The sequence below is a fragment of the Arctopsyche grandis genome, chromosome 2, assembly GCF_051622035.1.
Source record: "Arctopsyche grandis isolate Sample6627 chromosome 2, ASM5162203v2, whole genome shotgun sequence".
Lineage (NCBI taxonomy): Eukaryota > Metazoa > Arthropoda > Insecta > Trichoptera > Hydropsychidae > Arctopsyche > Arctopsyche grandis.
Window position 1 is genome coordinate 8,966,913 of NC_135356.1, and position 17,991 is coordinate 8,984,903.

General features: G+C 36.6%; 2 protein-coding genes across 3 annotated transcripts; one reads left to right on the forward strand and one right to left on the reverse strand.

The window, feature by feature from the left end:
• The first annotated feature begins 7,451 nt into the window (after nucleotides 1-7,451).
• Nucleotides 7,452-9,385, forward strand: LOC143922647 (uncharacterized). 2 transcript variants are annotated; one of them, XM_077445979.1, is made up of 2 exons: nucleotides 7,452-7,839; nucleotides 7,927-9,385. In XM_077445979.1, exon 2 carries the CDS (start codon nucleotides 7,955-7,957, stop codon nucleotides 8,213-8,215), a length of 261 nt encoding a protein of 86 aa, XP_077302105.1. In that variant the 5' UTR covers nucleotides 7,452-7,839; nucleotides 7,927-7,954; the 3' UTR covers nucleotides 8,216-9,385. The 2 variants fall into 2 exon arrangements, with proteins under 2 accessions (XP_077302105.1, XP_077302104.1); XM_077445978.1 differs by having other exon boundaries at nucleotides 7,465-7,835.
• Nucleotides 9,386-10,174: 789 nt separating this feature from the next.
• LOC143922726 (integrator complex subunit 12-like) lies at nucleotides 10,175-11,181 on the reverse strand. Its single transcript, XM_077446057.1, has 2 exons — nucleotides 10,776-11,181; nucleotides 10,175-10,676 (listed from the first exon to the last, which is right to left on the reverse strand). The coding sequence occupies exons 1-2, from the start codon at nucleotides 11,145-11,147 to the stop codon at nucleotides 10,344-10,346; spliced, it is 705 nt and encodes a 234-aa protein (XP_077302183.1). The 5' UTR covers nucleotides 11,148-11,181; the 3' UTR covers nucleotides 10,175-10,343.
• Between the last annotated feature and the right edge of the window lie 6,810 nt (nucleotides 11,182-17,991).

Here is a 17,991-nt window from a genome sequence, read left to right on the forward strand (position 1 = left end):
TTTTTATCTGAACCGAAAGTAGTACTTTTACTCTAGAGAATCGAGGCTTTTTATTTTTTTCTCAGAAACCTTTTAGTTTATTGAACTGAAATTTCATATCTAAAAGTTTAAGCATAATACCAAGTTATGTATAAAATTTGGTAATCATCCCTCAACCGTAAGTGGCAGTTTACTCTTGTTCGATTTTTCTTCCACTATTTTTTTCGACCCCTTAAACATGTGTGTTCTTCACGAAAAAATTCAAGTATAATCCTCGTATCAATGTGATGACAATAAAAAAAACACTAAATTTAAGGAACCGGAAGTGGGATTTATTCCTCCTAGAAAGGTCAAAAATGCTGTGCCCACTACTCTGTCCACACCCCTGAACGTATCAAGCTGAAAATTTATATTTGTATTTTTTATGTACTAACTTAGAGCTGATAAGGTTTTGGTCAGAATTCGTAAAACAAAAGCAGTATTTTTTTTTAAAACAATATTTCATTATTTTATTTTGACCTTTTAAATTATTTTAATCTTCTTGATATTTATTGTGTATAATAATGATAGTGATTTTAAGTAGTAAAAAAAAAATTAACAAAATCCGACAACTGGAAGTAGAACTTTTGTCTTGTGCAAGTTTCCATACACTTGCGCTCAATTTGAATTAAAAATGCTGTTATAGCCAGTGGCGGACTGGGACTGAAATTAGTACATGCCATGAGTCAAAGGGGGCCCCCACCCAGGGTTAAAAGAAATTGTCCCCCCCCCCATATAAAAAAAATTTCTTCTTTCCATCACGCTAAATATCAAGGGTAAAAAAAATTTTTCAAAAATGGGAATAAACATTTAAGTACAAGAAAAATGGCAAAAACAATATAGATCCATAAATTACATTGTATATTTCTTTTTAACCCTTGTCCTAGGTAAATAGAATGCATCATAAAAGAATGCGGTATAAAAGCGGCTTTTACTTTCGGTAGAAAACAATCAGGGACGTTCATCAGGGGGGGGGGGGCAGGCAAAGATTGGTCAAATTGAATTTTTTTTCAAAAAATCTGTTTTATATCGGAATAAAAATGGAAAATATTCTTTGCATACACCTTATTGAGTTATAAAATATAATAAGATAAGCTTATTTTTGATAAAATAATTGTAAAAAAATATTATGTAAAAAACGAAAAAAGCGCCGCAGGCGAAAATTTTTTTTCAAAAATCTTCACATAGTCAACAAAAATCGACCATCAAACTGAGTCACTAAAAAAAAAAAGTCAATTAACTTAATTTCTACCGACTGTCTTTTCACTTTATAAAGATAAAGATAAAGTTTTGTGATCATTCGAAAATTCGAACTCGGAATCGATCACTGATCACGTTTACATAATATAGAAAAATGTGTGCGGCTCTGTGTGTCTGAGTGTGTGTTTCTGTGTGTCTTTTTATTATTTTATATATGTACATATATGTATATAAAATTATTTTTATCTCAACCAGAAGTAGTACTTTTACCCTATAAGATCGAGGTATTTTTATTTTTTTCTCGGAAACTTTTCGACGTATTGAACTGACATTTCATATCTATAATTATAAACCTAATGCCAAGTTATATACATATATAAAATTTCGTGAACACCGGCTAACCGAAAGTGACAGTTTACTCCTGTTGGCAGTTTACCGGATTTTTCTTCCACTATTTTGATCGACACTTTAAATATGTCTGCTCTTCACGATTTTATGTATAATTCCTTGTATCAATATGATGAAAATATAATAACAAAAAAATCATCAAATTTAATTAACCAGAAGGGGGGTTTTTTCCTCTTAAAAAATTAAAAAAAAAATTAACCACACCCCTGAACGTATCAAGCTGAAAAATTATATTTGTCTTCTTTATGTACTAAATTTGATAAGGTTTTGGTCAGAAAGCAATTTTATTAAATAACTAAAACTTTTTTTGAACCGAATTCGTTACACATGAAGTTTAAATCCATCTCATTCGTTGTTTTGTGAGAGAATGGACGTCTGCAAATACAAAAAATAAAAAAAAATACGAGAAATAAAATCATTTGTGATTGAACCGATTCAGTAAAATATTTATATAAAATTTTTCTTGAAAACAAAAAATATACGAACTTTCGGAATAATAAACGTTAACAATTTCTAAGAATTTTACCCAAGGCTTACCACTTAAAAACCAAAATATACTAGCTTTGAAATAATCATTTTTTTTTCATAGCACATAGCAGCGATTATTTTATTAGTTACCCAAAAGTAACATACATAAGAAATAAATGTAGCATTCATAGATCCGTAGTATCTCATTAATCATTAAATTCATAATATTTTCTAAATCACGCTATTCCTTAATTTAGGGGGGCGAGTACCTCCCCTATCCCCCCCCCCCCCAATTACGTCCCTGAAAACAATGCATAATATTTTCAATTAATGTTAATCGGGATTTTGGGGAGGGGGCCCCTATCCTATATTTCTATATACATGGATGTGTCTAGATTACGAATAGATTTTATATTCGGAAACTGTTTAAAATTGTGTATTTAAATCTTACTATATCGTCGAAGTATAATCAAATGTTATTTTGAAAGTATGAAGTAAATTTAAATCGCTGGTTGATGATGAATCGTCCTATCAAAATTATTTTAAGCAATTCAGTTTATATTATTCACGGAAATTTGTTTACTCCCATTTTTATTTCAGTAGGTAGTTACATAGGTATTGATATATACATAATATTGAGGTTAGAAATGGGCCCAGCAAAAGGGCCCACGCAAATGTTGAAACTTACATTTCGAGCCTAATAAAAAAAGTTAACCGATCCTTGGGCTGTTAAAGCAAGGATCGGTTCATTAGTTGTTTGTGTATATCGTAAGAAATTTGTTTTGTTGAAATACCCAAACTTTAGGTCCCAAAGTGCAATATCCTATAAATGTTTACACACGTGAAATAGTTAAAAAGTTATTTAATTTTACTGAGGGCCCATATTTTCTAACAGATAGTGGGGCCCACATGCCATCGGGCATGTTCGCTTGTATGGCCAGTCCGCCACTGGTTATAGCTATTAATATTTCATAATGCTGCCGGTATGTATGAATGTGTCTGTACGGTTCAATATCGAATTTTGTTTTGTGATCTTCTTATATTCCTCATATTCATAGATAAAGTCTTGGTTTTATCACATCCGATTCTTTTAATAATAACGCCCCGGCTGGAAATGATAACTCCTGCAGTTCCAGATGCTTATGCAATCGGGTTATTCCCCGAACCATATTTACGTAAATAACTCACACAAGCGCGCGCGGAATATTATATACGTGTACAGGCTTGCCAGGCGTCTGAATTTCGATAGGAATATTAGTAACTGTAATATCGAGGATAAGGATTTCGAGTAAAAGTACTACTTCCGGTTCAGATAAAAATATTTAAAAAATATAAGGTTATAAAATTTATTATGTCTATTACATGTAAAAAAATTTCAGTCCGATTCAGTTAGGTTTGGGAGATAATTGAATTCAAAAACTTAAAAAAGGGGGAAACCTCTGAGGGGAGGTACCATTTCCGGTCAACTTAAAAATTTGAAAAAAAATCTCATCGTCTCGATAAGAATTTCAGTAACCAATACTAAGTTTCAGTTCGATAGGACTAACGTTGTTCAAAAAATCTCCAAAAATCCACAGACACACACACACACACATTTTTTCTAGATCATGAAGACGAGATCAGTAATCGATTCTGAGTTCGAATCAGTCAAAATCTCGAGTTCGAATTTTCACATGATCACAAAACTTCATCTATTGTTACTACGTACATAGATAAAGTAAAAATAACGGTTCGGGTCCCTGGCGAGCAGTACCTAAAATGCAGGATATCGAAATGGGTTTTAAGATAAGATCAGGTCACAAAAAATCAGATCACCTAAATCACGTTAATAAATTATTTATTTTCAAATTATTAGTATTAATTTTCCGTTAGAAAATAAACACAGTAAAAAAAATGACAAATAATAGATTATCCCGTTGAATACCGAAAGAAGGAAAAATTGAGTTTTGACTCTAGAGAATAACCATTGTATAATAAATTAAAATAAATTTGCCAGCAGCATGGTTCGGTGGTTGGGCTTTTGCTTAGCACCGACAGGTCGCCGGGTTCGATCCCGTGAGTTGACCTCAATTGGCCAGGAAGACTCATTGGGGTTTACCTTGGGCCTTCCTGGTATATATGTATGTAAACATATGTATGTGTAATTTGTATATAAAACTAGTTCTTTTACCCGGCTTCGCTTAGTATTTGTAGTATAAACAGCTTAAACATGGCGAAATTTAATTTAAATATTTAAATAAATATGTATTCTTTAAATGAAATGAAATCTAATGAAAAAATATTAAAGGGGCGACAAATTTGATGTTTGCCAAGAGCCCCAAAAACATCGCTACGGCTCTGGGCACAACACTAGTATGTCATAAAAATCAACAACATAAACATAAGACGTACCTCCAGATAATTCTTTGCAATATAAGTTTTTGTTTGCTCGAGTAAACGTAAATATCCATGTTTTTCAGCAAAATCTTCAATGATAAAGACATCTTTACTGTCTTTAATTTTTTCGAGGTATGTATGCTAAATAGTATCCCTTAAGTTCACGCACCTGAATCATTTTGGAGAATTTGTTTATTTATTGAAAAATCAACAGGCCTCAAATGTAGAAATTCATAAAAAAAAATATAACAAAATAACATCTGTTCACAGTTTGGTGCAGTTGCACGTCTGAAATGCAAATTTAGTCATAGGATATGTATACAAATGTTTTAAAAACACACGGTTTCTATTCACCTACATATAACTTGATCGTCTTCATGACATACTCCACGAGTATCTCGTCACTGTCTTCCAAAATGATTTCACTGGTTGCATCATTTATTCTACTTTTGAAGAAATCGCTATTCGTAACAAGGATCAACTTGTGCACTGGGAATCTGGAAAAATTCATTTGATATAAATAAGTACAATTTTATAGGCAAATACCATGCAACAGGAAAAGCACCGACCTGTTATTCCCGACAATGCTGGTTTTAGGGGGGGGCTGGGTCGGGTGGTACCTGATGCGCCAAAAGCGTAAAAAAATTAGAGCGCCAAAGGCCCTACATTTGTACTCGGAAAATTCTATTCAAACAATCTACTGGAAAAAGCCAATCTTCAAATTAAGCTCACCGCGAATTCAAAATCTGATATTATTAGCAATGAACTTATCAATTAAAAAACCTTTCACTCATTATATTAAATTTTATAAAACAGCACAATTTACAAGAATTATATTCAAACATTTGGGTTTCTATGCTTTTGCTGACACTGCCTGAAACTATAGCAAGGTCCCAAGGCTGGGAAAAAGGAGGATGGTAATCCAGTTTTTTTATAATTTTTTTCAAAGGGTGCTTAGGAAAAATTGCCCGAGGGCGCCATTGGGTGTAAGGCCGGCACTGATTCCCGACTATCAAATCGATATTCAAATTACACAGCAAACTTTGTTCGTAAATGTAAAATAAATCAAATCTGGCAGCCCTACTCCAACAGGCTGTGCTAATTGGACTAAATCTACTATCCGACAAATCAGCAGTCTTATATATAATATAAAAACTGCATTGGACAAAAGAATTTAGCGTCGTATGTATTTAGAATTAAGCAGAAAGATAACTGTCAAAAAGTGCGCATAGTTCGGACGCCATTTCACGTGACGGAATCGATCAACGCGTGTAAATTTAACGAGTGATTTATCCGAAAGGTTGAGAGCATCGATTGAAATGAAGGTAATGATGATGGAAATCAATCGCTATACCTGTCGATTCAAGTCGGATGCCGAGATGAATTGCCGCTGCCCGATCGTGCGTTTTCGGCTTTCGCTTCGGCGTCGGTTCGGTAGTGAACTAAACACCGCGCGATACAAGCATTGAATTGAACGTTTCAACGAGCTTTAAAATGCTTACATTTTACCCTTTGTATAATTTTAACTAGTTTTGTGCAGAATTTCATAAGATAATTTAAGAATGTGAAGTTCATTTTTAATAATTGAAGTATTCAGAAATACTTTTTTTGAGAAAATGCTCCGGTTTTAAATTTTAAAAAAATGGTTACAAAAGAAAAGAGGACACCTATAAGGCGAGGTACCATTTCCGGTCAACTTAAAAATTTACGTAGTATCGGTGTCACAGTGAAATTATATTTCAAGTGAAAATATATTTTCCCTGACGTTTCAGTGAAATAATAACCAGTTACATTTTCAGGGTTGGCTTTATTCATTTAAGATTGGATTGTTAGGGGCAGTTCAAGTATTACGTAAGCAGATTTATTACAACTATTTACCCCCTCCTCCCCCTTGTCAGCAAAAGTAAGCAAAGCTCTTACCCCCCCCCCCCCATGCTCACGTAAACATTGACACCTATATGCATATTCATTATTTGTGGGAATCCCCGAATATGTGTTTGGTTTTCAAGCATAGACAATGTGTGGGTTGCCAATGTGTAAAAAAAAAATAACTACTGCCGACGTAATCACTAGAGGTAGGATAGTCACAGTGCTATCCATTGTTCCATTGTTGTAAATCCTTTGTAAAAAAGATTCGGCAAACCTTTAACAATGCATTTACAACCTTTGAACAATACGCGGCACCTTCTGGGTCCGGTGACTAGTAATCACCATCAATCCCCCCACCCCCCATGTCATCAAAAATAAGCAAAGTAAAGACCCCCCGCCCCCCTATAGTGCTTACGTAATACTTGAACGGCCCCTTAGGGTTGGTATTGTTTAAGGGTTAGGATAGGTTAGATTAAGTAAGGGTTGGCGCTATTCATTTAAGATTGGGTTGTTAGCAGTGGCGGCTCGTGACAATTTTTAGTGGAGGGGCTGCACTGAAAAAATGTCTAAAATATGTCACCATAAATGTTCTATCATGTCATAACAGGACAAGATAAGCACAGTTTTTGACGTACGACCACTTACATGTGGATTTAAGTATAATTGAAAAAAAAACTAGCAAAATTCACCACCCATTAAAGGGGTGGTGAAAAATTGAAAAAAGAGGTTCTATTTAAAATTAAATTCCATTATTCGGTTTTTAAGTTCTACAAATTTATCAATGATTTTTTTACTAAAGTCCGGTATTTCCCCAATCAAGTTCTAGTCGCGAAAAGTGTAAATTTTGTAAATATTTTACTGAATTATTTTGTTCTTCCATTTTTAAAAGAAAAAAATCTTAATATATTTAAATGAAAATTACAAGAAAAAGTTAAACAGGAGTAAACAAATAGACTTTCTGAAGAATACAAAAGTTTGTTGTTATCAAAATGAAAATGGCTTACCGGAGATTTGATGAGGGCTCGTACGCATATCTAAGTTTCCCATCCGAATTGACGTAATTACTAGTAGTCGCCACCGGTGTCGCGTCGATAGCTCACACACACACACTCACACAAACAGACATTTGTTTACATTTTTACATTTGACATTTGACGTGTGTGCATTCATACCGCGACATATATAATCCATTCACATGACTCAGTCAGTCAGTCACTTTTCTTCGAAGCCGCTGATATAGCTGAACGCATATCTAACATCTACTGCCCCTCCTCTAGCATGTCCATCTTTTCTAAAGAATACAAACATAACCCCGTGGGTTCCACATCAGATGACGGTTTATCCATAAAGCTTTTTGCCGGGATGGATTTCATTGTATGCTGGTCTAACAAATTCAAGGTGGATCGTTTCCACTTCATCTTTAATATGGACGGTATCAAAAAGTGAATTCGTCATTTTATAATGAACTTGTTACATCTCATCTACATAAATAAATCGTCGGTAACATTATATGTTTATCTTTGTTACATTGTAAAACATTTTGTATATGTCATCTATATATTATAATATATATTCAATTGTAAATAGGTTTTTGAGCTCTTTCTCCTTTTTGTTGATGAAACTGGATGATGATATACACATAGTGCTGGATCTGCTTGGATCTCGAGTTGTACTCGTACGTGCTGCTAGTTCTGCGTCACGGACTTGCGATGTCACCGTCACAGGTTGCACCGTTTCCTTTGAAGATTCTATGGTAGATCTGCTCTCTCTGCATACTGTGAATTGGCTCTGCACACTGTCTGCTTTCTTGTCAGTTGTCCAGTTAGACGTCAGAAGTCTCCGCTTAGAAGATTCTGGTAGTTGGATTTTTCGCTAGATTCGAAAGGATGAAAATCCACCTGGTCCACTTCGAAGTTGTCTATACAACGGTTGTTCCTTCGTTTTAGTAGTGATGTCCAGTTGTTCAGCTATATCCGCACCCGCTGCCACCAATTTTTATGTTACGGGGACAACTAGAAGATGGTGTAGAATATTATAGTCACAGATTTTGTCAAATGATTATATTCTTTAATTAGCAGTAAATATAAACGAGATTAATGTACAAGTTTGTATTACAAGTTACTAGTCTCGAAGTGCTAGTTAGGCAGTTTAATCACAAGTGCCTTGTGAGACTCTGTTTGATCGCAAGTAACTATGTAGTAATCACAAGTTACTAGTAGGCAGTTTAATCACAAGACTGTTTGATCGCAAGTGATCAGTTAGAGTGTTTGATCGCAAGTGAGGTTCAATAGCATTTATACACAAAAGAATGATAAGTTTTAACCAATCACAGAATGTTGGTAAATAACAAAGTGATTAAGATACAGAGCAACATCCATGTGTAAGACAGTTTTAATATTTGATTTATGTATCCTTTGAGAGTATCGAGACATTATTGAGTAGAAACACAATTTATCATAGAGATAAATAGTGATAATAATATTTTAGGGTTTACACGTATCGTGGGACAAAATGCAGCTATAGCAATAAAGATTATTAAAAGTAATACTTTGGATTTCAACAGGTCATTAACTATGTCGTCTTATATAACAATCATGCTAGAAACTCCTATAAATTATAACAGATAAAAATTAAGTAGATAGAATTGAACAGAATAGTTGATTGTACAGTGTGGAAGCAATAAAGATATTGAATGTCTCATAAATAACGAGGGATAACTTTAAAAGATAACATCATAAGTGGTTAAAAATGAAACGGATGTTCAAACTTAAGGTTAAAGGGTATTATACATAAGTATATACATAGGTTGTAAGATCGTACCACATAACAATATAATACTATGATTACTAACCAAATAAAATTAAATTGTAAAATAGAAAATGATCAGTAGATCAGTAGATATTAAAATATGTAGATATAAGATGTATTGTGAACATAATTTCGTAATAATAAAAAGCGTTTAAAAATCAAACCAAATAATATATATTCAAGAATATGTTTATGTATAATGTGTTGAAAACATAATAAATCATTGTATTTACTGTGCATAAAAGGTTTTTTTTTTAATTTTGTCCCTGTAATTTAGATTTAGGTACATATATATTTTAGAATTTTTATGTTATGCATTTCAAAGCAGCAAAATCGTAAACTTTGTGTTTGTTTTTAACAATACGGATAATTGTGGTTCTATTGTACATACATATTACTTACTTATCAATACATTGGTAATTAAATCGGTGATAGTCAGCAACTCAAAACAATATCACTTGTACTATTCCATATTTTTCACTTCTCATATTCAACAATTACTCAATTTACTCATATTCAACAATTAGCAATGTTTTATATATGTACGAAACATGAAAATATAGGTCTGGTGCATGGATCTTATCTCAAAGCTACGAACTGAATTGCTCCCGATGAAATATAAGCGATCAGGCTCGACGGCTGCAGTTTTTGACGGATTAGTGCATGCATGTGGAGGCACCGAGGAGTAGTTACAAAATCCCTCAGAAGCGTGGAACACACAATAAATAACAATAAGCACAATACATCAATTTGAAATTCAAATATTTTACTTTATTAAGGACATATTGTTACAATAAATATTACATCAATTTTGAGATTAGAATATTTGATATTATTCAGGATATAAAATAACAATAAATAATAGTAAGCACAATACATCAATTTGAGATTCAAATATTTCATTTTAGTAAGGACATATTGTTACATTAAATATTACATCAATTTTGAGATTAAATTATTTATTTTAAACATTTAGTAAATTTCACAAATAAACTTATTTAATTTTTGATATTTTTTTTTTTTTTTTAGATAATTTGAAACATTCAATTAAATTAAATCTAAAGAATGTAGTATTTCAGAGCTACCCTTTCTTGTTACATTTCACAATTTTCTCAACATACCGAATATACCACCAAGAGGCCAAATGTAACATTACGATTATACAAGTTAAACGTTAAACAAAAATTGCAATGTGTTTATTTTTTATTCTTTCGCTTATTTTCACGATGCTTGTTCGACTTCTTTTTGACAATCTGAAGCCGCTGATCGCCCGATATGATGTTTTTAGTCGGTGTTACAACCTTGGGAGGAGTAGGCAGCTCGTCCAACGGGATTTGAGGCGGGGGGCTCACGGAATTGGCTTTTTCCGGAGACATCGAACCGCTGGCAGTCGACGACGAAGGACATTCGATCACCATCAGCGGAGAATTAATGCTGCTCGCATTGTCGAAGTCTAGAGCGTCGAGACAAGTCATACACGGCCAGGCAGATTCTGCATCGGTCTCGCTTATAATTGGACTGTGACACTCCTAGAAAAGTCAAAGGTTGAGTTTCTTTTGTCATGAGATTTAATCAGATGTTTTTACATATATATATATATATATATATATATATACATATATACATACCTGGTGATAGAGTTTATGGCAGAAATCGCATTCTACGAGCTTGTTTCCTTCTTTTATGGCTAGATGGCGACAGACAGCACAGGTGAGCTCCAATTCCAGCAACTCCAGGGAAATCTCATCACAATCACGTTCACGTTCCCTTTCCATTTCCCGATCCATTTCCTTATCTTTCTCCTTTTCGCGTTCCTTTTCCTTCTCTCGCCCTATATCCAAATATTTCTTCGGCAAGACGTTGGCCATGGTGCGCGATGGGTCAATTTTAGCGATCAGCTCATCTAAAGCTGAACGCAATTGGTCGGTAGAATCGCTGCTCGAAGAGTGCAGCAATCGCAGAGCTTCGCAGATGCTGGGGTCCAGCTTTAAAGCACACATCGTGACGTCGTAGACTGACAAGCTGTGGCTGACGAAAAACCGATAGTGAAAAAGTTCTGTGTTGCTAGCCGATAAAATATTAACTGAAGGCCAAATGTTTTAATCAATACTTCATTGACCCATATAATGGTCGACTACTGCATGACTTGTACAAAAACCAACTGTTGCTCTTTATTGCGAATCATCACGAGACACGATGTCAATAAATCTCACTGCTATTTTATTTAAGACACAACAAAGCAACAGGTGTTTTTCTACAAAATATATTATTTATTTATGAGAATACATGGGGAAGACGGCGGAAGCCGATAGGTCCACGGGGCCTAATCGCTTAGTATAGATAATGAGATAAAACACTAATTACTCATAACATTAATATGGTAAAAAACAAAAAAAGTAAACACTATAAAGGATATGACTAGTGTACGGACTCCAGGGATGTTCAACTCGAGAGCACCCCCGAAGTCGGTTTTCTGAGATAGCTAGTGGTAAGCTTGGGCGGGACTGGTTTCCTCACGGTGCCTTCCTTCGTCGTCGGTGGTCTGGTCTCTGCTGATGTCGGCTGCTCTGCTATGTCCCTTTCTCCTTCGTAATGTGCGTGGGATGCGTGATGTGGAAAAAGGGAGGAAATTGTATAATAATAAAAACAGGTTGTAATTCTGTTTGTATGGTGACTGTATTTTATATATGTATAAATACAGAGAATAAGCAGGGGGGGGGGGAGTCCGTCGTGAAATTAGCGCGCACGTGTTCGAGAGGTTATGATAACCTCACTCCTCACGTGACTACGTGATCTGACTTCGACGAAGAAAGACCAGGATTTCCTCACTTCTCACCGGACGTATACTGAAGCTGTACTTCCAGTATCGTCTGCCGATCCAGGCTGAGCTGATCGGGACTCGGTGGTGGGAACAAACTCGGTAGCGAACAGAGATGTTCACTCGACCGAAGCGGAAAACGAATAGGAGGCGGGGACGCGCGCTCGGCGCCGATCTCCCTCCAAAACGGCTCCTTTGGTCGTAACGCCACGAAAGCTGACCATGAAGACTTGGTCGGAACAACTAGAGATGATAAAAAACCAGGACCTCTGGAAAAATACCGTTTTTATAAAAACTGTATTTAAAATACAGTTTTTTACATAAAACTGTATTTTTTAATTGAGAATGGGGCCGTCCATACACAATATAACGATATTGAAAATAATTTATTACTTTGGATGAAAAAATAAACTCTTTATATCCACGATTTCGAATTCCGAGATCGACATATTTGCCACTTGCATTTCGAACAAACGACAATAACTAATATCCAACTCAAATACAAATTGGACATTTAAAGTACTGCCACTACACGAAAACGTTGAGATTCATTCAAGTTGTAGGAATATAGTACAACTTGTACTATACGAAACTAGGTCGATGATATCACCTATTTTCCTCATCGAACTTAAGCTGTACAAATGACATTATGGAGGATGAACGAATGAGACGACTGGCATGTTAATGCACGTGTTTATTATATGACAGCTAAAGGCAGAGTGAGTAGTGGCTCTCCAAACCCAGCCGAGTTGGTCCCCACTCGCAGGAAGGCAACCAAACTCGACCATGTCGTATAAGCGAGCCGCCACAACATCCTGCTCGAACACGAAAGTCATCCTTGGCCGAACTAGGGCAAAGACACTATAAACTCGCTCCAGATACGCAATTACGAGTACACTGGAACCCCCAAGGAGCCAACTAACAACGCATCAAACACAGCACACAAAGGAAGACCTTGGACCCTTTAGGAATCTTCCAGAACATGATCTCACCAGCCGAGCTACGCGTTGCACAATCAACGAGTATATAAACCAGCGCATCGTCCTCAGATGTCAGTGAGTTTCAGGAGCTCGACCTGGCTTATTCCGGCGAAGCAACTACCTACTTCGCCGTACAAACAAATACACCTGTATTAATCGGTAATTGGATTATTAGTCACAATGCGATCGCCCAAAAGAAAATTTTTGCCATGAAAAACGCGAATACGGAATATTTGGCACTCGAGTTCTCGTTAGTAAGATATTTATCGTTAGTATGATGGATTTTTTGGCTGCCAGATGTTCCGTTATAGAGAGTGACTTTTGGGCGAGCGTTTTGTAACCAATAATCACCGAACCGTATTAATCGAGCAATAAAGATCCTCTTCAAAACCCAACTGAGTTTTCATAGACCGGGAAACGGTCGAAACCTATCACCCGCCCTATAAAGTGTTGCATGTGTCAATGGTATTGTTGCGTAGAGATGGGTGGAGGATCCACATAAAAGGCCAAAATCACTTCACAGCATTTATTGGGTGATCAAGGATATCCACGCACTGCCAGTACTCCGTCCAGAATGCCTTCATATGGCCTAAGTACCTGCACATAAAAGGCAGGTCACTCACTGCATCTTCCTCGATGCGTTTGTTTACTTATTGTTTGTTTACTTATTGTTATAGTCATGTACTAGATATGCAGTCCCACGCTTTCGCGCTGTCAGCTCTGAGAACTCTAGCGGGAAGTGACCGAATGCCGTTACCGACCACTTAGTCCATTCGGGGGTCAAACAGTCTTGTGATTAAACTGCCTACTAGTAACTTGTGATTACTACATAGTTACTTGCGATCAAACAGAGTCTCACAAGGCACTTGTGATTAAACTGCCTAACTAGCACTTCGAGACTAGTAACTCGTAATACAAACTTGTACATTAATCTCGTTTATATTTACTGCTAATTAAAGAATATAATCATTTGACAAAATCTGTGACTATAATATTCTACACCATCTTCTAGTTGTCCCCGTAACATAAAAATTGGTGGCAGCGGGTGCGGATATAGCTGAACAACTGGACATCACTACTAAAACGAAGGAACAACCGTTGTATAGACAACTTCGAAGTGGACCAGGTGGATTTTCATCCTTTCGAATCTAGCGAAAAATCCAACTACCAGAATCTTCTAAGCGGAGACTTCTGACATCTAACTGGACAACTGACAAGAAAGCAGACAGTGTGCAGAGCCAATTCACAGTATGCAGAGAGAGCAGATCTACCATAGAATCTTCAAAGGAAACGGTGCAACCTCTGAGGACATGTATGGAAGTGTTGTTACTTATAATAAGCTGCCAGATGAAATTACAAAAATGATTGTAATATTGATAAACTTATGGTAGCTGTAAGGTAACACCTCAAACAGTGTGTATGTATCTATGTATGTACATATGTGAATGTATGTGTATATATTAATACATTATTATTTGTGTGATTGAATATAATTAGTTATTAAGCTTGGCTATATCTTAAATAAACAAATAAAACCTTTATTGTTTCAACACTCTACAATCACACATCCTATTCAAATCTTAACTGTCAAATATCATTCTGATTGTATAGATACTCCTTTCAAAACATGTCTACCTAAATCTTGTTTACACAAAACTGCTATTTGGAAAATATAATATAAGCATTTGAGAATAATGGTTATAATTTTTATCATCTCTTCCTTGTCCCTGTAACAAGCTATTCGCTCCACACAATAATTTTATTTCAGAAAAGCTCGCCAGCCGCTACACACATATGAATTGTCATCGTAGTATATTCTGCTTACAATCTACTATTTCTGCTTTTTAATTTACATGTTATATTTAAGAAAGAAAATAACTGTATCATAATGCAATTTTATAGAGTTATAATTACTTAAGTATGTTTCGAAATCTTAATTCACTGAAATAAATCCCAATTTATGATTGATCGTGTAAATATAATATGACTCGGAATTCCCAAACATTTTTTTTTTTTTGATGCTTGACCATTTCTCGTCCACCTTGATTTTTCGGTTTTAAATTGAAATAAGAGTCAGGTAATTGGGTTTAAATACGGGCCACTCAAGCAACAGAATAGCATTTATTCATATAAAAGCATTAAAATATAATTTTAATAACATTTAAAACAATCGTAACAAAAAATATATATTCATTGATGTAAAACACAAAAAAGACACATGAAATAAGTGATTTCAACATTGAATCATTGAAGAATCACCAAATAAAAAAAATCAGATGTCTCCGTTCTTCGGTGAATTCTTTTCATGAGTTTTAAGACACAATATCGATAATGGACTTTTCGCAAGAGAATAGGTAAAAGAGAATGATGAGAACTATTAAATTATTTTAATTAAAAGAGATAAACTTTATATGGTGAGTGATTAGCTGATTAATATTTAAGTCATATATGTAATTATGAGAATAACAGAGAATTACACATCGTAAGAAAAATTGCTTTTAACAATATAAATAAGTAATAAAGGTAAAACATTATAAACAAACAATATATGTAAAACATTAATTATTTAGAAAAGGTAAAAACATATATACATAATTTAAAAAATATGAAGATACGTACATATATATGTACAAAAAAAATTATGTATCAATTTTAAGTTCTGGTAGAACAATGTGAAAACAAGGTTATAATCTAATCGTGATATTTTAGTCAGTTTGGAACTATAAATAAACAATATTTTTATGGAAAACAAAAGTTCAAGTATTTTCTGCATATCTCTGAACTATTAAATATAATAAAGTTTATTTCAGCTTCATGAGATGGGATGAGTTGGAAATAATTATATTTTTAAATAATCTATATAATATCTGTCTATCCACTATTAAAACTCCAATCATAGATCCATCTCCTAATCCTTAACGCTAAGCGTTCAACATGCTTAAGAGCTAAGCGTTCGGCATGAAAATCGGCAGTCACTATATATTTTGGATTTATGTTCCCCAGAAATCTTTCAAAAGAGCAAATGCTGAAAAATTCTCAAAAGTTGTTAGACTTTAGTAGTGATAACTGCTAATGGAACAGCGCTGGCTATACTTTCTGTCAGAACAAAAGTTATAGTGTGTTGTTGCAAATCACAGGATGACGTTGAGTCTATAAATATAATGTTATTATGGTTTGGTCTCTCTTCATTAGGGGAGTCGTGATTATTACAGTAAAGGGATTTTCTATAAATTTAATTTTGGCGCCTCCTATTCTCCCTATACATTGAATGTATATTTTCTGTAAGAAAAGAATTTTAAATTTATTATGTACATGTAGCTTTATAAAATGTTCATTGTCATAATATTCATTACCTCGATCATACTAGTCATTTTTCCACCTCTTTCATATAAAAATGCAGCATGCTGTTGAACTGCCTCCACCACATCCACTATACATTGAAATCAGTGGAACCCAATCACGGGAATGTTTATCGACTTGGGAACGATCCACCTTGAATTTGTTAGACCAGCATACAATGAAATCCATCCCGGCAAAAAGCTTTATGGATAAACCGTCATCTGATGTGGAACCCACGGGGTTATGTTTGTATTCTTTAGAAAAAATGGACATGATAGAGGAGGGGCAGTAGATGTTAGATATGCGTTCAGCTATATCAGCGGCTTCGAAGAAAAGTGACTGACTGACTGACTCATGAATGGATTATATATGTCGCGGTAGGTATGAATGCACACACGTCAAATGTCAAATGTAAAAATGTAAACAAATGTCTGTTTGTGCGAGAGTGTGTGTGAGCTATCGACGCGACACCGGTGGCGAGTATTAGTAACTAGTGTAGGACCCGTTGATTTCAACGGGTAGTTTCGAAAAGGAATTGAAACTCGAATAAAAATACAGTTAAAGATTTTGAATCGACTGGTTTCGGAAAGAAATTGATGCACGAATTACGAATGACAAATTACGAAGTGATTACGAATTACGAATTACGTTTTGTGCATCGCCGACGCCTCCGGCACCCCGGGGCCTTCGCCCCCGGTGCTTCCGTCGCTCCGGGGCCTTCGGCGCCAGCGCCGCCGACGCCTCCGGCGCCCGCAGCGCACCCAGCGCCCCCAGCGCCCCCAATGCCTTCGGCACCCCGGGGGCTTCGCCCCCAGCGCCCCCGATGCCTCCGGCACCCCGGGGGCTTCGCCCCCGGTGCTTCCGTCGCTCCGGGGCCTTCGGCGCCAGCGCCGCCGACGCCTCCGGCGCCCGCAGCGCACCCAGCGCCCCCAGCGCCCCCAATGCCTTCGGCACCCCGGGGGCTTCGCCCCCAGCGCCCCCGGTGCTTCCGTCGCTCCGGGGCCTTCGGCGCCAGCGCCGCCGACGCCTCCGGCGCCCGCAGCGCACCCAGCGCCCCCAGCGCCCCCAATGCCTTCGGCACCCCGGGGGCTTCGCCCCCAGCGCCCCCGGTGCTTCCGTCGCTCCGGGGCCTTCGGCGCCAGCGCCGCCGACGCCTCCGGCGCCCGCAGCGCACCCAGCGCCCCCAGCGCCCCCAATGCCTTCGGCACCCCGGGGGCTTCGCCCCCAGCGCCCCCGATGCCTCCGGCACCCCGGGGGCTTCGCCCCCAGCGCCGCCGACGCCTCCGGCGCCCCCAGCACCCCCGATGCCTTCGGCACCCCGGGGGCTTCGCCCCCAGCGCCCCCGGCGCCACTATGAAAATATGAAAAAAATGAAAAAATGAAAAAAATGAAAAAACTGAAAAAATGAAAAAAATGAAAAATATGAAAAAACTGAAGAAATGAAAAAAAAAAAAATTTGTTCCCCATACTGGTTGACGGTTGATCGTCCGTCACATATATACAAATATACAAATATATTTAGCGACAGTCCGTTTTTATATATAAACTAGTGTTGGGCCCGTTGATTTCAACGGGTGGTTTCGAAAAGGAATTGAAACTCGAATAAAAATAAAGTTAAAGATATTGAATCGACTGGTTTCGGAAAGAAATTGATGCACGAATTACGAAGTGATTACGAATTACGAACTACGTTTTGTGCACCTCCTG